The sequence below is a fragment of the Abrus precatorius genome, unplaced genomic scaffold (assembly GCF_003935025.1).
Source record: "Abrus precatorius isolate BTA unplaced genomic scaffold, Abrus_2018 Scaffold11, whole genome shotgun sequence".
In the NCBI taxonomy this organism is placed as follows: Eukaryota; Viridiplantae; Streptophyta; class Magnoliopsida; order Fabales; family Fabaceae; genus Abrus; species Abrus precatorius.
The window spans coordinates 27,715,493-27,736,154 of record NW_020874303.1 but is presented as its reverse complement, the minus strand read 5'-3'; the positions used below and the strand labels follow the sequence as shown (position 1 = coordinate 27,736,154).

Below are 20,662 nucleotides of genomic sequence, written 5' to 3'. Positions count from 1 at the left end.
AAAATCTTAAATATTAAAATTATAATAAAAAGTCGTCTGTAATAAACGTTTTTTAAAAATGTATCGTACGAACAATAAATATTAAAACACGTACGAATATGGTAAAAAATGAATAGTAAAAATGTTAGTTTATCAGAAAAGGGCTTTCAAGTCGCGGGACTGAAATGGGCCAAAATCCAAAAGATGGGTTGGGCCTATTGATAGAGTTGAAATCCAAATGGTAATGTAAAGCGGAAGGGTTGACAGACCAAAAAGAAAAGGGCTAGTCAAACAAATCAACCAAATCCAAGTACGGTACCGTATTGGCGATTGTGAATGGTGACGTGGCAGACTAATTCCATTAGTTTGGTTTTATTAATTAAAACTGATTTAATCTGACAGAAAAAAATGGCGCAGAAAGCGATGCTTATGAGGCTCAGTTCATCTCTCTCTTCTCTTCTCTTCTGACTTCTGAGTGTGTGACTGAGGTTTTAAGACGCATTTTCTCTCTCTTTCTCTCAACAAAATTCGATGTTGGGGGTTTGATCTCGAAGCTTAGGGTCCCACAGTGAGTTGTATTTGTGGTATGGCGGAATCATCCATCTCTACTGTTTCAGTTGATTCAAGAGACAAGAAGTTGTTGTGGAAAGGGGCATTTGCTGTCACTGGAATCATGGTTACCCTCGTCACCTATGGCGTCTTGCAGGTTTCCTCGTTTTCATTCTTTTCCTTTCGTTTCTCCCTTTTTTTCTGCATTTTCCTTTTTTTTCTTCAATTTCGTCATTGTAGAAATGCAGATTCTTGGGGGGCAGTGAGGTAAAATATTCTTGATTGGATTATTCTCATTTCTTAGTAACCTGATGCTTATTTAGCTGTATAATTTACAATCTAACACATTACTATTTACTGGCTAAATTTTGTTGGAAACTACAAAATTACTGGAGGAGATCATTAAATTAGGAATGAGACTCGCGTGTTTTTGTAATGTTTAATAAATTTTAGCCAATAACTAAAAACGTGTCATAAAAAGTGTATTAGACAGTGTTGCTAGCTTTTCTCTTTACATCAATAGTATGCGTGTGTTCATACAAGTTCGACTAAGATTTCTTTCTTTTGAATGGATAGCAATTTAGTACCAGCAAAATGCGCCACCCATTTAAGCCCGCCAAGCTATAGAGCTTAGGTTTCAAACTTTAGGCCCTAATTTACTTTGAGCATTTTAGGCGACAACCCATTCAGACTTTTCTTGATCAGGTTCGAGCTGTCTGACTCTATTTTAAGTGTAAAATGAGGGTTTGAATTTGGACTTTCTATTTTTAGGCCAGAATAAGAGGCGGCCCAATGCCTGATGTGTAGACCTTTTTGACAGAGTCCAATATTTATCCAGTAAATTATATGTAGATATTTGTTTCTTGCAGGAAAAGATCATGAGAGTACCATATGGGGCAGAAAAGGAGTATTTCAAGTATTCGTTGTTTCTTGTTTTCTGCAACCGCATCACAACATCTGCTGTTTCTGCTGGTGCTTTGCTGGTATGTTATGTATATGAGATATGCAAAAATACTGTCATGTGCATGTGTAGGTTTGATACATCTTGCAGTGTTTGAATTACAACGTAACTTTCTTGTGACTACATTTGTCCTTCATAATTTTTAATGTTTCTAACAGGCAAGTAAAAAAGCGATGGATCCAGTAGCTCCTATTTATAAATATTGCCTTGTCTCGGTATCAAACATACTAACCACAACTTGTCAGTATGAGGTGAGTGTCATACTTTCGGTTGTAAGCCCATAAGAAGTTGCTGATGTTAATGGTTATAAGTTATTAACCATAATTCTTACTACAGGCCCTCAAATATGTCAGTTTTCCTGTTCAGACTCTTGCGAAATGTGCAAAAATGATACCAGTTATGGTAGGTAGAACTTTAATACAGTACCTAATTATATAAATTTCATTTATGGTAATGACTGGCGGATTTCTATATTCATTATATTATATCATCTCTGGTAAATTCTTTTATCATTGATTTTCACCTGCTCAGTTGCTGCTACTTTTATTGATGAAGAATATTAGTGGTTGTTTTGAACAATGCTCCTTCTGTCTCTTTCTCTGGCCACAATGATGTGTGATTGTTAGTATATATGGCCCCTTTCTTTACTTAGATTGGCACAAATCCACAAAGACTAAAACTGTGAAGTTGAAGTTGAATTTTATTATTTGACCTCACAATCTTGCAACCATTCCTTTCTTAAAAATTTTGGTTGACTGCTTTTCAAATTGGTCACTACTTGACCTGGTTCTTTCTCTTACTCACCATCTTTATCTTGCAGTGGGTATATAAGGGAGGGAGGAAGCAGAATTGTTAACCTTTGCTTGTTCATAATAATAAACTGACCATGACTAGAAATAATCATTTGTCCTCTAGATTCCAAGGTGTAGCTTTAAATATGACACCTGAAATTGATTAATTAAATGATTTCAAAGTTGAAGCAGGCTATCCATGAAAGGGAGAATTCAGTGAGGAATGGAGTTGTGGTGGTGCAGAGGTTATAAAGAAAGTCCAAGAGGATACTATATGAATTTCAAAAGTTCCAGAGAATCTTTTACTAGTGAGTCAAGTTAGTTATGAATGTAAAAGGCTTGTTATGTGTATAACAAGGTATAACTTTTATTTTTGGTTTGAATATTTATTCCAACGACTTTCCTTATATTCTTCTAAATATTAGAGTATCAGAGTCTCTATGTAGTGGAGTCTTTCTAGATTGTCTGTGGAATGATGCCCACCCCTTCTCTGTTTTTCTTCATCCTACAACAAAGTTTGTTCTTGATTCCATGAACTCCATTTCCTCTTTATTGGTTAATATCTTTTGCTATTCTTGCACCTTGAATCTTTACTCCTTCTTTTGTATGTTTTACAGGTCTGGGGTACCCTTATTATGCAGAAAAAATATCAGGGACCTGACTATTTGTTGGCTTTTTTAGTTACCCTTGGCTGCTCAGTATTTATCCTATATCCGGTAATTATTGTGTTTTTGGCCCAAATTATTTTATACTGCTTTATTATCATTCTATCTTTACATGATCATTTTCTATGAAGAACTGACAATGAATATCAATACCTATACGCTACCATATTAGCATTCTTCAGTGATTTGATGTTGCATGTGGGTGGCAGTGATATAGTGTTATTTCATTTGGTAATAAAGAGAACTTTTATTGAGGACATGACAAGAAAGTTGCATGAGTGAGGATAATAACCAAAAGAAGATAACAAAGCTCTTGAATCACCCAGAATCAGTATAGAAACAGTGCTAAGAAGCTATATGCACTATTTTGTCCCAAAGAGCTGGAAGTTGTAAACTAACCCATAAAAATTTTGACATTATGTGCTTAAATGTACCAAAGCAAATAAAGCATGGATCACCTTCACAAAATTTAAGGAATAAAAGTTTCATGAAATCAACTGTTTTGGGTTGTTTAATATCATGACTAACAAAATTTTAAGTAAGCAAAATTTTGTCCTGTTTTGAGGGTAAATTTTACTCCAACTAAGACTAGGTTAAAATTTTCCCAGCTCTTATTTCAAACACTCCTTCTCACTCACTCACAATGGCAAGAGTGCCAACCATGGATAGAAAATGGCTGACGACATTGATGGCCACATCATGGCACTAGCACTAAGGCCAGGCAATGCAGATGATGGGAAAGGATCCCAATCAGTGTTTAAGTCTCAACTAATGGGAATCTAATTCTATTGTTCCAATGAGGAAGGTGCATGAAGGTGGATGCAAAATCTATTGTGGTAGAAGCCATGAATGGAGATTCATCACATTCACACACAGAGAGTTGATGACCTCAATGGAGTGAGTCTCATCTGTACTGAAATCTGTCAAAGTCTATAAGTGTTGTTGCAAAATGCAACTACAGGAAGCTTCTATGGACGATGGATTTAACATGAGTGATATGATTTTTACTTGACTTAAAAATAATGGCCAAAACACATCAAAGAAATAAATTTTCACTCTGTTGATACTTCATGAACTTTTTACTGCCTGACTCTTGGGCTAATTCCAAATGTATATAGAAATTTTGAACTTGTCATTTCACCTGATTTTCAAGCTTGTCATTGAATTCTCTAATCTCTCTGACACTACTCATTATTGGTACCAGAACTGGATCCATTTGACAATTACACAAGTCCAAACACTTCTTTGACAATTTAGTTATTAACTGCAGGGTTGACAATTTTTTTTCTGGTTCATGTTCCATTTACCAAGCATAATATAACAAATATCACTTTCTTACTCTTGAATGCTGGCAGCATTCTTTAATAAGCTAAAATATAGCTTGTGTTTTTTTTTATTGTAGGCAGGAACAGACATAAGTCCTTACAGTAGAGGAAGGGAAAATACAGTTTGGGGCGTTCTCCTAATGATTGGTTATCTTGGGTATCACTGCAGAACTTAATATCTCTTCCTGTGATGTGTGATTTTAAAAATGTCAAAAAGTAAATGCTACTTTCACTTGTTGTGACACGAAAGGTATTTTATTTGTCCAACTGTTCTCAGTTTTGGGGGGAAAAATAATAAAAGTACCGTGCCCACTTAACAATTTGAATAATTTCCTGCACATAATTTTCATTTTCCCATGTTACAAAGTTCAGAGGTAGTATCGGCAACTATATAATCATCTTGAACTGTTTCTGTTGGTTTGACCTGTACTGGTTATTTGAAGCGGCATTATATACTTAAAAACTCATTTGAAACACCTTCTTTGAGACTCTTGTTGAATGCATGATTTTACCAACTTATTTTGTGATAATCTTCAAAAGTAGTTGATGCACTCATTGAATCAGATTCTAATTTTTTGTGTATTAGTTGTGATGGCTTTACAAGCACATTCCAAGATAAGCTGTTTAGAGGGTATGACATGGAGATACATAATCAGATATTTTACACAACCTTGTGTTCTTGTATTCTTAGCCTGACAGGTTGGTTTCACTGTTTCTGACCATTACAATGAAAAATTTTATGTTGAACATTATAACTTCTCATATATTCTTGTCCATTAATGTAATATGAAGATTTATTAGCTGGGGTGTTTGATGACAAAGATTTATGATAGATAAAATTTTCTAGAAGTCTTGGATGGTGTTTGGAAAGCATACGACCTGTACCTAAAGAGTTCAAGATAAATATATTTAATACTATTTGACTCAAGCATTTAAAATGGGAACCTTTGGACTCGTATTTCTTTTCCTTTGTGGACCTTGCTTTGTCTTTTTTAATCAGTTCACAAAAGACTCCCAACTTCAAAATGAATATAAACTATCTTGACAGCCTGTATTCCAAAGTTAGCATAACCTTTCTCTTGACTTATTTGGATAGCAATTTTTTCTTTTTCTGAAATGTGAGTTCTCTTATATTTTGACATCTACGATTCTTTTTGTTTCAACTTTGTTTCTTTTCCAGCTTCATAGTTAAAAATCCATTCTTTGACATTTGAGATTTTTTATTTAGGTCTTGTCTTGCAAGGACATTTAATACCAGCAATAGAGTTTGTTTATCACCATCATGATTGTTTCTTTGACATAGCATTGCTTTCAACTGTAAGCAAACTTCCTCCATCTGTTTTAAATTTTATAAGACATTCTCTGTTTTTGTTTGTTTTAAGATTTTTTTAAATCAATAACAATCACTAATACTGTAATGTTTTCACATTTTTCCCCTTTGACTTCAAAAGCAAAAACTAAAATATTTCCCATTTTCTTTATCTTCTATTTCACTGAAGAAATTTGTTAACTATCGGGTTTCTCAGGTTGCAACAGTTAGTCAATTTTTTATTTCTTACACAATTCGCACTTTTGGTGCTCTGACATTTGCAACCATAATGACCACAAGACAGGTAATTTGCATAGAGAAATCTTATTTTCATTTTCCAGATAATAGTGTATTATTTCAATGTTTTTCATTCTTTTTATTCTAATTTTTGTAGTTGGTGAGCATTATGCTGTCATGTGTGTGGTTTTCCCATCCTCTTAGCTGGGAACAGTGGATTGGAGCCGTAAGACTCACTTTTACCTTCTCTGAATATTATGATGAATTGAGTCATGTTGCACTTGCGCAGTTGCACTATTAGATCACAGTGTCTTTTTGCACTTATTTTGAACTATGTTAGATGGATCAAATCATTTCCTTGATGTTTGATCCAATCATTTCCTTGATGAATATTGTGGCATGCATTATAATAGCAGCACATTTTCAGGTCATTGTCTTTGGCTCCCTTTATGCAAAAAGCTTCTTGAGGAAAGTGCCTCAAAAGACAACCTCCGTCCCAGTTGTTCAAACTGGGGATTCAAATAATTTGAAGGACAACCCGTGACAGAGATGGGGTAAATTTTACTGAACTGACTCCTGGTAATGTCTGAAGTGGTGGGGTGGCTTCAGTTTGAAGTTCAGAGATGAACATTCAATACGATCATGGATAGTTCGCCATTCAGAGTTGGTTTGACTTTAATCCAGACAGCACCAACTGCAACTAGATTCCCGGATTTTGTTATCACCATGACAATAGAGAACTTAAAATGAATTTCAACCCCGCATTTTTTGGTAGGGGACATCAATTATAGACTGACTATACCAAAGGATGTTTATAAATTGGAATGTGTAGAATGCGTTTGTTTGAGCAAAGTTGTTTCTTTGTTCAGTTTTTCAGAGATGTGTAGGAAATAGATAGGTTTGTCGTAATTACCAGGACCCCTTGTTTACTTAATACCATAATTGGCAATTTATTTTATGATGGTATAATATATATAAGCATACTGTGCAAAATTCTAACAAGGGGAGAACGCCGCATGCAGTGATTGGTTTTTTTGCTGCAGAAGAATGCTAGTTCTTGGGGGCGGGGAGTTAAACAATTAGTTAAAATAAACGATAGCGACATGTTAATAAACTTTCTCTTTTTTATTTAAAAAAGAAAAAAGAAAATTAGTTACGGTGATTATTTGGTATTACAACTCAAGAATTATGGATTCCGTTATCTTCCGTAGTAGTGAGAATTGATCATGGGAGGATTGAGCGTGGGAGGAAGAGGGGATTGGGGACTGGGAGAGTGGGTGGTATAGGTGTGAAGATGAAAGGAAAGGACGATGGAAGAGTTGGATATAGAAAAAAAAAAAAAGGAGGGGGGGGGGGAGAGACGAGAATGGAGGTGAGGTGAGTGAGGGAAAAGAAAAATACGAGTTGGGTATGGAGCGGAAGCTGGGAGGAAGAGAGAGAGCTGAAAGTGGTAAAATTTGTTTAAACTAAAAGAATTTTGATAAAGTAAAAAAATTTTATCGTTTTTTTTTATTTTATTTAATTGAGACTATTTTTATTTAAGTAAAAATAGAATTCAACATCTAGTTTTCACTGTAATAGGAGAAAATTCAGGTTCAAATGTTATATGGCATCTTGAACCCACAATTAAATATTAACATTTTCTCTAATAACTTGCATAGATATAATTTTAAGTTAAGTTTTACAAATGATCTCATAAATAAAATCTGATGCATCAAAGTTTCTTAAATTTTAAGATGTTCAAAACAAATTTAAATGTAAATTTTTTTAAAATTTTATTGAAATTTAAGCATACTAAATAAACAATTGTATGTGAACAACTATTTTCTCCCAACGAAATAAACACCTTGCCGATTACGAGCATAGTTGCTTTTGTTTCTTAATTTTGAAAATGTTCTTCAGTGAAAACAAGCTTTCTCCTCCAAATGCAAACCTATAGATTAAAGAATAAAAATGATTCATTTATTTTTCATTAAATAAAGATGGTTTCTACAAGTTACAGCATTTATCCGACATGGATTAATGATTATAACGAACAATTCTTTCTCCACTGACAAATATGTATTTTCATCATTACATTTCTTTTAAACAATTCAATACATAAAATCAATTTTCTACACACAATCTAAATACAGTCTGAGGATTAACATCTCGAGGCAAACAAATATTTTTCATAATTTTCCTGTAGAACAATTTTACACGATCAATTTTAGTTATACTGTCATTTTCACAACTAATCCAAACCAAAAATTTCTTTCTATTCTGAAATTATTACTTTTGACATGAAATGAGCAAGATTTGCAAATGCTAATCTAAACATAATTTACGTCCACTGTTTCCCTACAGATTAAATTCAACTTAGTTTGTATCCTTAATTATCTTTGAATGCTGAAACGACCTTGTTTTTTCCACAACTGGTTCTCTTCTACCCATCCCTTCGTCAAAAACCTCGACTCTTCTATTTGGTATTGTTGTTCTCCTCAGCTAATTCATCTGTTATCCCTTCAGCTAGTGTTTATGGAAATAGAAAAGATGTTCATTTGGGGAACCACTGAAGTATGATTGAACTCATTCAGACCGCAACGAAAAAACTCTCTTACAATCCCATAACACTCGCATGACACCTAACTTTGTTTCCGCCTCTGCAAATGAAGTGCCAGTGGCTTCTGATGGATAGGGTAACCGTGAGCCTTTATCAGCCTTGAGCTCAGAAACATCCACAACGCAGTTGGCTAATTCCTCCAAGCTCTTCCCATTCCACTTGCCTTGCACCTGAAACACCTTTGCTCTGCCAATTTCCTCTCCTCGTGCACCGACAAGCACAACATGTTGTCCAGCTTTGAAATTACCAAATTCTGGAGAACCAATATCAACAAATGGAGCCAGAGAAGGCTCAGGTTTATCACCTGAAGCTATTCTCCCAGGAATTAAAAGATCTTTGCTTGCATGTGATACATCACCTGGACTGTCAGCGTAGTCATAGGACACAGATACCGGCCCTCTTTGCTTGTCCAGGACTGAATTTTCAACATCACCTGTTGCTGCTCGAACATCCCTAGCTGTGCGAGCTAGCCTAGCTTTTCGATTGTTCAACCTGATATGACAAACATGAAATTCCATTACAAATCAAACCGGATACAAATAGATTGACCTAGCTACGATGAACACTGGCAAATTCTTAATATATTTAAGACTTCACAACCAAATAACGTGTCAATATTCTCAAATTGCATTATAATATTTAGGAGACCACTTAATGCTCTTAACTCTTGCTCCATCACCCACGCTTCATTTCTTGACACCAAATATTGTTAAATATAATTACAAGATACATGAGAAATAAGATCCATACCTAGTAATAATTTTGCTTCAGATAAGATAATAAACAAGATTCAATATAATCTTGTAAAGAAACCTTGATATATGACTTGATACTAGATGTTCTACTAAATCACATCTGATATGAACAAATAGTTCATGGTATTGGTCCTGAATTCCTACAAAGAATAGTGTATAACAAGAGGAACAAGTAACAACTTGAAAACTATATGAAAAGCTACATATAGAGGCATACCAATTTTTAAGCTGTGAAGATGTAACATCAGAACCCTGGAAAACATAACGCAGGAAAGTCTCAGGAAAATATGTCAATGAAATATTACTCGAGTGTTGAGTTGCATTCAACATACATGCTTACTTAATTTACCAGCCCATGATTGAAGTGAAGCTGCATTTCGCTGCATATCAGGCTCATCTATGAGTGCTGTCTCAATCAGTGTCACCTGTTCATCATTCATTATTGTTCGCTTTCGTTTTCTCCTATGAGAAAGTTCAATCTTTTCATCCTCTGGATTTTCCTCAACTACAACTTTCTGAGCATTATCAAGATTTTTTCCTTTTGCACAACTAGTGTCTGAACCACTTGTCTCAACATTCTGAGCATCCTTATCCATATCTCTCGCTCCTCCTGATGCTGTTTTATCAGGTATGCATTTGTCTTCTACATGATTTTGCCTATTTTGGCTTTTGCCTTGATTTGTCTCTTCAGCTCTGGTATTATGTTGGTCCATGTCTGGAAATGCAGAATTCTCAGACATTCCCTCCTTGAAGGTACCATCCTTCTTACTAAGATCAGCAGGTACTTGTCCAGTTAAAGGTGATGAGCATCCCCCTGCACTCTGAGCTTCCTACAGGAAATCAAATTTTACTTTACTTCTTAAGTTACTATGTTGAGGACAAGCTACATGGTAACCAAGTAATGGAATTTGTGAATTGTTTTATTTTGTTATTTAACAGTTAAAGGCATTTACTTGTTCTAAAGTAGAAATACTTTTAATTACATTCGTGAAAAAAACACATAGCAATACAATGAGATCATTAAATGTGCTGATAAAAAACAAAGTCTTACAAACACCTGATAATGTTCGTTGATATTGATGTTAGAAAACTTATCCCAAGATAATGACTCCTCAAATTTGCTATCCTGAGTTTTTCCATCAGAATGACATAGGCACGTTTGTGTACAAACATGAAAGTTTGTGAGTGGAGGAGAAAAAGAAATAGACCAGGAAAAGAACAACATTAACAGTTCACACTAATAGACAGATTTACCTGAACCCGATTTTCCCCAAATCCAGTAGAAGTAAATAGTGATTGCAATTCGCCAAAAAACACTCTGCCAACAATTTACAAAAACATCACCAATGATAGTATAATGCTCGATCTTAGGAGCTCAATGATTAACAGAACATATGCTTAACAAGGAAGATGAAGTGGGGTGGAGGGGAAAGAATGAGAGAGAAGTTTCCAAGAGCATATTTATTGTGAATAGTATAAAACTGAATTTTTTAAAATTCCTATTTGCTTTTTATGTTTGGTCGATCCCCACCATGTGAACTTAATTTTGAAAGATAAAAAGTTATCATCAGCATGGTGGTTATTCTATTATTTCTTCTTTCTTTTCTCTATAAATAAATTGAGTAGATATTTAACTATTTGAGATGTTAAAATAATATTTTTATTAGGAAAATGTAAAAAGGTAGTTTTGTAGTGTCCTAACTGGATTGAAGCTAATAAATAGTATGTATAAAATGGTACATAATCATATACCACAATCAGGAGAGAATGTCTCCTAACTTTTGCTAATCTGTCCACAGGACATGTAGCATACAATGATAAGGAAGATTCCCTGACACCATCTTGGGTAGACAAAAAGCTCTCCTTTTGGAGAAATAAAACAAAAAACAAACACTTCATTTCAATATAATTCTTAAAAATACTTTTTCAAAATAAAACCAAGGCACTCTTCCTCAATTAGCATCAAAAATCTTTTTCAATTTTAACCAAGTGGCATAAGGAGCTGCCATTAATGCTGTAATGCTCATGCATCATATATATATGACTGATACATGAGTGACCATTGAAATGACAAATTTAAAATCAGTCATGCTAAAGTCAAAGTGTCAAATGCTCCAACAAAATTTAAGAGAAATATAACCTTAAAAGTTGCACGTCCTCCACATTTAAGAAGTTTGGAATCAAAGACTCTGCATGACTCAACAGTGAGCCTACACGAAGTAAGGTACTTGTAAGAAATTAGCCATATATTGATCATAATTCCACAAGAATAATTATTTGAGAACAATCATTACAGAGGTTTTTGCTTGCAATGGTAGCTTTAGGAGCATCAGAAGCAAGAGAAAACCCAGGCAGCAAGTTAGATAGATCCATTTGCAAGCACTCCAGGACCTTGAGAACAAAAAGGTTCCTCTCCTGCTCTGGTGATTAAAATTACATACACCCCCCCCCCCCCCAAAAAAAAAAAAAACAAGGAGAAATGATATGTGGAAATGCAGATATCTACAAAAAAATTTGGCCAAAAAATGTATGGAATATTGACAAAGAACCAACCTTCACATATGTTGGGAACAAAACAATGAAGATTTGCAAAGAACTTGACAAATAATGATGTCCTTTGATGTGCATAAGAAGCCTTGGGCATGCTGTTAGGGATCAGGTTGAATTCCAAATTTGTAGTATTTCTTACAACCCGTGAAGTATTGTCCAAAATCCATCCAACTGCAGAAAATATATCATATTCAAGACTTGCATCCTCCTCTGTCTCTGGGAGATTAGATGAACACCAACAAGATAAAAAATCTCCATGGGAGAGTGAAACTATTGCTGTCAGAACTTTAGTCTGAAATCAGATGCAAAGGAATTAAGGAAACAGTCAAATTCCAAATCAATGATGTACATTTGACAAATCAAAGAAAATGCATATAATGCATTGGTTACAAATGAAAGATAAAACAAGAAGTGAATATGTTATGAATCCCACATTGAGTAGAATAGGAAGTTCAATATTGTGCTTCAGTCATAATATGTTAGTATTTGTTTTGAATCAAATTCAGAGTAAAGTAAACAAAATGGAATGATGCTACTACTACATAAAACTGTTTTTAAGGCATGTTGGATGCAAAGTCAGCAACATTAAAACACGTAACTCTACAATATAAAAAGAATCGACTTACAAAACAAAGTATCATGTAAGATCGAAAGTTTGAATCATCAGAGAAGATGTCAGCTAGACGCATCGCATTGAGCTGTACAAACCCCATGGGATGACTTCTGTCAGTAGTGAGATGTCCAGGATCCCTTCCAAAAGCTTTCTTCAACAAGTCAAACACCTACATCATTCCCAGCATGTAATAAGAGCAAGCAATCAAGACATTTACGTGCTTAATGACACCAATGCATGCTGCAGGCCTACATGGAACAATGTCAATTTAAATATTTCCTGAAGAACCTGTACTTCTACTCAATAATTCATATTAACATGTTATTAAGTACTCATAAATCCAATCCCAGTTATTAATGAAATGATGGGAATAGCAGAAAAAGTTAATAAGGTAATTTTCAGGCAGCAATTTTAACTAGTTATTGGCAAAATACCACTAAATTGCAGCCCTTTGTCTTCAACAGTTTGCATTTCAAGCCAACAGCAGAAAACTAACCTCTAATGCAACAGATTTAGCCAAATCTAAACTTTGTGCTGAGCTGGCTACTTCATCAAGATAAGAAATGCTTTCTGCTTCACACAAACTCAGCAGCTGAGTAAAGACAATAGTATTAGTTTTGTAATAATAAGCATAAATTATAGAGTATATAAAAGAGAAAACCCTCTGTTTAGTCCTCCAAAGTTACATGCATCACCAAGTTAGTCCTTCACAAATTTCTATTACAAAATTATCTCCTAAAAGATTTAAATTGTCAACACATTAATTTTCTTAGGAATTTGTCACCCAATTAATCTCTCAAACTTGATATATCACCATATTAGTCACTCAAAAATCTAAAACATCACCTAATTCATCCTTAAGAAGGACTATACAGAAACAACAACAAAACCTTATCTCACTAAATGAGGTCAACTACATAAATCATACAATGCCATTAAGCTTTATCAAAAAACCAAATTTTAATTAAAGACTATAGTGACAACAAAAATTCTGATACACTATTTTAGTGACAAATTAAATATTTTAATGACTAATTTGGTGATAAAATCGTGAGTCCTAAAATTGTAACCAATAAAAAAAAAAACCTTTGAAGGATTAATTTGATGACCTAAATTTTGGTAACCTCAAAGAATCAAATTGAGGATTTTCTCTACATTAAAGTTAAATGAAGAAATTTATAGCAAATTCTGCCATTGGACTCACGATAGACAGTATTTTAGCTTTTAGCCTAGAAATAGCTGCCATGATCCTAGTTGGAAAAGATGGCTGAATGTGTAACTTTAAGATGGATTGAGCGAGAAAAAGAATGCTTCCCTTTCCACATAATTCCTGTAAGTGAATGAACACACATGAACTCATGCAGTTAAATGTACGTATAAAGCATAGTGTCCTATCAATGAACCAAATTAATGAAAAAGCATTAAGTGACTATGTTGTAGGTATCCAGTTTGTCATATGTAGTATCTGGCACCTAAAACTCTGACTTGTCCATCTAACAGTATCTAGCTTCGATCGTACAACACATTAACTTGGGAGTTAGCAGATTAGTCAACGTTAAAACAGAGTGACAAAAAAAAAATTCATGAAAGAGTTTGGAAGCTAGAACTCCGAGCATTTTGTGAAAGAGTTCTCAAACGGTCAAATCTACACGTATTCAATTTGTGAGGAGAATAATAGTGTATATACTATTTAACTTAAATATGGGCATAAGAGAAGCTCTTTTGATCAATCTTACATATAGAAATAAGAACATTATTATTTGTATAGCATTAGAATTTCTAATTCAGAAATATTTAATTATAATCCTCAATTTTGATCTATCTAAGAAAGTTGTTGTCTATAGAATCCTCAATTTCTGTTCAGTTTAAATAAACAGGTGAAGGATATTACATGTGTAACAATGTAATGTTTGACAGAAAAAAGTATGAAGAATATTTTAAAAAATCTAATAAGAAACAAGCCCACGAAAAAAAGAGGTACCCATAGAGGTAGGTCACTGTTCTGTTTTAGAAAGCTATGCTAATTATCAACAGAGGTGTCAAGGAGGTATACCACCAAACAGAGAGAAAATTTCATGGTTGAGCATTTTTATCCACTTTAAAATAATTTAGTAGTGATGCTAGAGAAAGATAAAGCTACTCAAACAGTAGAGAAGATCGGACAAAATTTTGTTTGATTAAAAAAAATAGAAGCAAAGAAGTGATACAGAGGAAAAAGGATACAGAATCCTACTTAGAGAGATTAATAGGAAAACCAAAAATCAACAACCAACAGAATAAATAAAAACATTAACACGAGATCTCCAGTCCATCTGTAAATCATGTGCCAAGCACTATAATGAGTCAAAATTGAGATGCTGCTCCATTTTTGGTTGTTTTACAATTCAGGATGTGAGAAAAGAGTGGTTTTGAAGAAGAGTAAAAAGATGTAAACATGTAACAATTTTCTTTCTTGAGACAAAGTATATTCACATAACTTTTACTTGAAGATTTATCAGTGTAGTGTGGAGTATCCAATTTTAATAAATTATATTGTGATTGTGAATGAGAGGGACAAAGGATGAAACCAGGTTTCCATGCAGCCCTCATCTCCTATCCAACTTTAGAAGAATTTCCTCATATATAAACTTAGGGATATGGAGCCCCCTCTCGATGAGTTGCTCCAAATTTATGAAGAAAGGTCGTTTGGAAACCTTATTCTTAAGCAGGCGCTCCTTAAATAATTTTTGTTGGCATAATGACTGAAGAAATTGCAGAGAAGCTTCACACTGCTGGCAGAGATAATAAGCTGCTTGTTCAGCTGTAAAATTTGATTCCATTGAAATATCTTCATGATACACTATCAATGTATTCTCCAGACACCTAACAACCATGCGAACTGCTCCAAAAGCTGCATCCATAAATATGTCAACCTGTCATATAATTAACAATTAGCCATAAGACAAAAATGTATTATCAGAAAATAACATTGACTTACAGAAAATGCCATAAGAAATAGAGATTGTTAAGAGGTGTATTTGTTAGATGTAATAAAATCATTTGTGTGCTTTTACCCAACAACTTAAGCTTTTGGATAGTTGGTTCATAAGAGAGATTGTATGGGAAAAAAAATTAGCTGCTGGAAAAAATTCTAAATGCATGTAACAAGTTTTAAGCAAATGCTACTTAAATTTGTATCATGTCCTTTTCAGGGGTAAAAATCATTTTTTCACACCCAAAATTCCTTTTTTAAGTGTTTTAAAAAAATTTAAATTTCATAGACAAGTGATATTTAAGAAAAAATTATTCAAAATAGTTGAGACAGTATAAAAAGTATGAATTTATCAAATAGGACAAATGGACACTAACAGAATACTGTTTTTGAATCCAGCACCTGTAGCATTGGGTGGAGGTGAACTTGTACCTTAGGGTGCGCAAGCAATACATGAACAATATCGTGCCATTGTGTTGATAAAAACCCTGTTAATAGATATAAATTGCATGCTACAAGAGTTGAATGCATAAGGTGCATATGACTAAAAGCATGGTATTCCTGCAATATGAGTGTAAATCTCAACATAGATAGAAAACATAGAAGATCAAACTGTAAAGAACCCGACAATGAAAAACCTGTCTGTAACCACCAAGAATAATTAGTGTGTAGAAAACCAAGTCAATCAGCTTTTCCAGCATTTTCACATCATCTAGCAAAATCTGTAATCATATTCCCATACAGAGATCGAAAATCATTGTGTCACAACAATTTTCAAATTAGCAAATAAGTAAATAAATGTAGGAGACCTCAACAGGTTATTATTTTGTGAAAAAGTGACATGCATAGGATTAAATATGACCCCATACTGGTATGCACTGTAAAGAAATTAATGAAATAAAAATAAATATTCCATCCAGAAAAAATCAGTTACCTCCCTCACCCCTTAACATTTAGAATTTAAAATATATACTATACAACCAAAGTTACCACTGAATTTACTCCTACCTTTTCTCTAAAATAGGATATCCCAACTATAAAGAGAGTCAATTGATGACCAGCAAAGCATTATTTAGTACACTATGAATTCTGTTCAAACTATAGAGGTGTTTCAATAAGTATTATTCTTCAACATTTTCATAACATGTCTTTGCCGCACAAGGAAAACACAAAAAACCACATCAGAAACAGAATAGGATAAATGTTAACAGGCATTACTAATATTAACCTGCTCAAATTTAGCATTTCGGAAGGCTAAATCACACAAGGAATGCAAGAGTCGAATGCCGCATAACAAGTATCTGAACATGGCTTCATCTGTATTAGATGACATTAGAACTGTAGTAAGGTGCAATGGAAGAGATCCCGCAAGCTTTTCCATATCAATCTGTACACATTACAATAAGAAATAACAATCTGATAAAAAACAAGATATCAAATAGTATTATGATGCTGAGTATGAGACAACCTTCAGCAATGATCCTTTTCCAGTAAGGTAGTGAATAGTGAAATTTTCAGCATCTCTCAATAATTTATTAAGTTCCATAGCAGTAACCCCGTGCAATTCCTTCACTGCTGACATCAAGCCTATTGCCTGTTCAAGTAAATAAATAAAAATCATTCATGCTACAGCCATTCAGAAGGATAATGGGTGAAAGGAGAGTCTCATGAATCCAAGTTATATTTAGGTGGTAATACTTGCCTTTGCAGCACTGCTAGATGGTTCTTCCTTGGCAATCCTCATTCCTGAGAATCAGTAGGAAGACTGAAGAAGCAAACATTATTCAAATGCGATAGAAACATGTGAGACACATACATAGCACAAGTGATCAAATTGATGTGCACAACATTGAATCCTAAGATAATTGCTAATTTTAAACTTTGGAATAGAAGGTGCCAGTTCATGTCAACAATACTATATGAAGAGCTGCATATTGATGGAAGACAGTTCTTGCACCTAGAACAAGCTAGTATTTCGAAGGAAAAAATGTATCAATAAAGTACAAACCTTTTAACAACTTTTTACTGTTGCGTATTGTATAGTCATCAAAACAGATTTAGCTTCCTTTCCAAAAGGTAACATATATGTGCACTACAAGTAATTCTGAATTTGATCTTGGTCTTCAGTATGCAAAGTTATAAAGCAAGAAACATTATTTGCAAAAAATAAAATAAAGTTGCACAATGCATGTAGTAAAGAGATTTAAATCAACAATGTAAAGCAATATATCGATTCCTTTATGTCTAACGATTACAACCCCTCCTGGAAAAATCAGCAATCATATATATTTTCTCAAGATATTTAGCATTTATTCAAGAAAAAGTTTTTATTGGTCAAAATTTATGCAATGTTATTACAAAGTTTTTTTTGGGTATACCGAGGTTATCCTCTAGATGACAGACGGAGACTAATCCTTTTGAGGCGTAGAGATCACTGAAGTGGGTTTCCCATCAAAGTCTTTTATACATACGGCCAAGAATCAAACTCTTGTTGGCATGCTTAACGGACATGACTATCTACCAAATAAATAGATATTATTTAGTACGCAAATTGCTACTATCTGGGAATCTCTAACATGCACCTTAGTGTACCATGAACTTAATAACAGTACTTCTTACATCTTTACCCTGACAAAAGCAAGCTGTAAACAGGTCCTGCAAACCTTTACATTCACATCTTTAATATCATGTAGGAAATAATTTATATCCCTATGCAGTAAAAAAATTCAATCTCTATCCTCTTATGTAGTGTCGCGACTCACATGTCAACATATAACAACAGAATATTCTTAATTTTCTTCAAGAATGAGTAATATGCTGTAGGCCACCTATAGACCATCTTTAGAAGCAATTTCATAAGGAAATTCATTCAATTCTCTTAAACAAAAAATTATATCATTTAATAAACTCTCCTTTGAGCCGACAAAGGATAATCACCTTGTTAACTATCTTCATGACAAGTTCTTATCCCAAGTTTGAATCATGGGGGATTCTCGTTGATAGACGGTCTGAAATCCTACTATAAATCCCTGCTGAGATCAATGGTTTGTGCTGGCCTTGAAATGAGGAGAGCCTCCCCTCGTCCAAAGTCTTCCTTTTTTTTAATGCCAAAAAACCTCTCTTGTTTGGAATAAATTTTAATAATTTACAAAGTTTAATTGAATCCAAGGGCTTTTGGAATGCAATTAAAATCACCGAAATCCAGTTTAATTTCTAATTTTACAATAATACCCTAAGAGCGCCAATAACAACTATATGCTAAGAAGTCCTTTCTAATAATATGTAATTAAAAAAAAAAAAGGAAATATATATTTCAGATTCTAGAAAAGGAATTATGAGGATGGCCTACCTGTACCTTAGAAGATATACGCAATTGAGAAAAACCTCAAGTTGGCAGCAGTGGGAACATGATGTCCAGAGTGTAATGGAATAGGTAGTATTGTTAGGGTGTGAGCGAAACTAATAGCTCAACCTGCACCAGCACTAAGAAATAAGAAGCGTAATTCCTAATCCCAAAGCAAGAGAATAACTAAAAGGACGAGTTATAAATCAAAGTAAACTAAATCCATCATTAAACAATCTCAAAGCAAGAAAGTGAAATGCAAATGCAAATGCAGAGACTCAGAGTAGAACAAGTGAGAAGCATTTTTAATAACAAACCTGGAATGAGCAAGCGAGCAGTGGAGGATACGGTTCAACCATACCTGTTATTCAAGCACGAGAAGGTAAAAAAAAAATTGATTCAGAAAATCAACAGTTAAATTTAAAAAAATGGTAAATTTGGCACAAGCGAAGTGTAAAATTGTTACAGGAAGTAACTCGAGACAAAGAAGTTGGAAATAGAAGAGAGTGGTGGTTACGGAGGAGGGAATTAATAATATAATTATTTAAATTAAGAAAAAGAAAAAGTAGAAAACGGTGAGTGTCGTGTTGAATTGCAAGTTAGAAGAGTTGAGTGAAGAAGTTGATGCGGTGAATGGTGAATGCACTGGTAAGCGAAAAGCTAAGCGAGTCTGAGAAGAAAGGGCCTTACGAATGACTCTGCGTCTATTTCTCCAAATTACAATCGCATTATATTACTGAGCCCATTGTACAACCACAGCCCAGTTAAGTGCCCGATGCAGCTTGTAGTACGGGATAACATCAATGATTTTTTATTTTTTTTTTGGGCTACCCGAATATAGATATTTTAAATTACTGACTATTTAATATTATTTTTATATTGATCCACGTAATAATAACATAATTATTCGTATAAGTTTTAATTTAAGATGAGCGTTAATTAGCGTATTAAAGATATGGAAAAAACATTAAAAGTAAACAAATATATTATCAATGTATGTTTTTAAAATTTTTAATGAATTACGACATAATTTATATTTTTTTTATTTTTAACTAATATTTTAAAGATGTTGATTAGTTAAACTTAAAAATAATATTAAAGTTATCTTCTATTGATATTTTTGGGGAAAATCATTGATAACTATTCAAATATTTTATATTACTAACATTTCACAATTTATTAATATAAATGCCTTGAATAATAAAAAAAATTATATCACAATACATATAAAAAAGGATGAAATAGACAAAGTTTTACAAGAAAATAATAAAATAATAATTACAATTTTATGTATTTATATATAATGTGTAATTTATGAGTACAGATTTTAAAATGATAGTAATTTTAAAAAAACTAAGTAAGAGCACTTTTATCTATTCCTTTAATTGAATGTTAACTTAAATCATGAATTATTTGTAATTTATTTTTAAAATTTTATAATTTTTTTATTTAAATAATTATTTAAAAAATTTATATTTTATGTATTTTTTTATTAATAATGTATTAAATTTTCCGGTACGTAGCTATATAATATACAATTTAACTCCTGTATCATGAAACAAAAAAATATTATGGATAATGATGTGAGTTATATTTTCATTCTTCTTATAAATTAAATTAATTTAAAAAACCTAGCTCTATAAATTGCAATTTTATTATAAACATTAAAAAAGATAATGTTATTAATTACATATTCTATTCTAATATTATTAATGACTCATCTCATTTATGATATATTATATTCAAATTATATTAACCAAATAATAAATGTAGAAATAAGTTAATAGACTATTAATAAAAAAATGGATAGGAAGATATTATTTAAGCCTTGAAACATGTATTTAGTTTTGTTTTATTCCTTTATCAAACAGAGGAAAAAGAAAAAACTTGAAGCTGATCTCTCGTCTCTATCCAATCACAATCCAAAAAATAATGATTTTGATTAGGTAACGATAAGGATGAGTAACGCCAGTGGTCCCGTGGAAGGTGACTGTAACGTTTAAGTGTCACTA

At 33.2% G+C, this 20,662-nt stretch overlaps 2 protein-coding genes across 5 annotated transcripts; one reads left to right on the top strand and one right to left on the bottom strand.

The window, feature by feature from the left end:
* Nucleotides 1-403: 403 nt before the first annotated feature.
* Nucleotides 404-6,780, top strand: LOC113854860 (UDP-galactose/UDP-glucose transporter 5-like). Its single transcript, XM_027486139.1, has 11 exons — nt 404-685; nt 1,398-1,511; nt 1,648-1,740; nt 1,826-1,891; nt 2,898-2,996; nt 4,348-4,427; nt 4,857-4,969; nt 5,499-5,587; nt 5,797-5,883; nt 5,974-6,042; nt 6,244-6,780. Exons 1-11 carry the CDS (start codon nt 566-568, stop codon nt 6,358-6,360), a joined length of 1,047 nt encoding a protein of 348 aa, XP_027341940.1. The 5' UTR covers nt 404-565; the 3' UTR covers nt 6,361-6,780.
* Nucleotides 6,781-7,844: 1,064 nt separating this feature from the next.
* Nucleotides 7,845-19,355, bottom strand: LOC113853647 (nodulin homeobox-like). 4 transcript variants are annotated; one of them, XM_027484138.1, is made up of 22 exons: nt 19,341-19,355; nt 18,968-19,011; nt 18,245-18,779; nt 17,316-17,428; nt 17,010-17,072; nt 16,776-16,901; nt 16,536-16,694; nt 15,946-16,029; nt 15,740-15,868; nt 15,030-15,248; nt 13,541-13,666; nt 12,833-12,928; nt 12,350-12,505; nt 11,727-12,015; nt 11,468-11,593; nt 11,314-11,383; nt 10,428-10,491; nt 10,231-10,299; nt 9,506-10,003; nt 9,391-9,425; nt 8,777-8,910; nt 7,970-8,671 (listed from the first exon to the last, which is right to left on the bottom strand). In XM_027484138.1, the coding sequence occupies exons 5-22, from the start codon at nt 17,049-17,051 to the stop codon at nt 8,385-8,387; spliced, it is 2,709 nt and encodes a 902-aa protein (XP_027339939.1). In that variant the 5' UTR covers nt 17,052-17,072; nt 17,316-17,428; nt 18,245-18,779; nt 18,968-19,011; nt 19,341-19,355; the 3' UTR covers nt 7,970-8,384. The 4 variants fall into 4 exon arrangements, 3 of the variants coding, with proteins under 3 accessions (XP_027339939.1, XP_027339938.1, XP_027339937.1); XR_003502680.1 differs by lacking the exon at nt 19,341-19,355 and having other exon boundaries at nt 7,845-8,671; nt 9,514-10,003; nt 18,657-18,779; XM_027484137.1 differs by lacking the exons at nt 15,946-16,029; nt 18,245-18,779; nt 18,968-19,011; nt 19,341-19,355 and having other exon boundaries at nt 8,048-8,910; nt 17,316-17,375.
* Between the last annotated feature and the right edge of the window lie 1,307 nt (nt 19,356-20,662).

What these genes read in the sequence shown, in the direction of transcription:
- LOC113854860 (XM_027486139.1), top strand. Translation starts at nt 566, where the DNA reads ATGGCGGAATCATCCATCTCTACTGTTTCAGTTGATTCAAGAGACAAG. An exon ending in TTTCTGCTGGTGCTTTGCTG is followed by an intron (nt 1,512 to 1,647) that starts GTATGTTATGTA and finishes TGTTTCTAACAG; the next exon opens with GCAAGTAAAAAAGCGATGGA. An exon ending in CCACAACTTGTCAGTATGAG is followed by an intron (nt 1,741 to 1,825) that starts GTGAGTGTCATA and finishes TTCTTACTACAG; the next exon opens with GCCCTCAAATATGTCAGTTT.
- LOC113853647 (XM_027484136.1), bottom strand. Translation starts at nt 17,051, where the DNA reads ATGAGGATTGCCAAGGAAGAACCATCTAGCAGTGCTGCAAAG. An exon ending in CATCTAGCAGTGCTGCAAAG is followed by an intron (nt 16,902 to 17,009) that starts GCAAGTATTACC and finishes TTACTTGAACAG; the next exon opens with GCAATAGGCTTGATGTCAGC. An exon ending in GAAATGCTAAATTTGAGCAG is followed by an intron (nt 16,030 to 16,535) that starts GTTAATATTAGT and finishes ATATGATTACAG; the next exon opens with ATTTTGCTAGATGATGTGAA.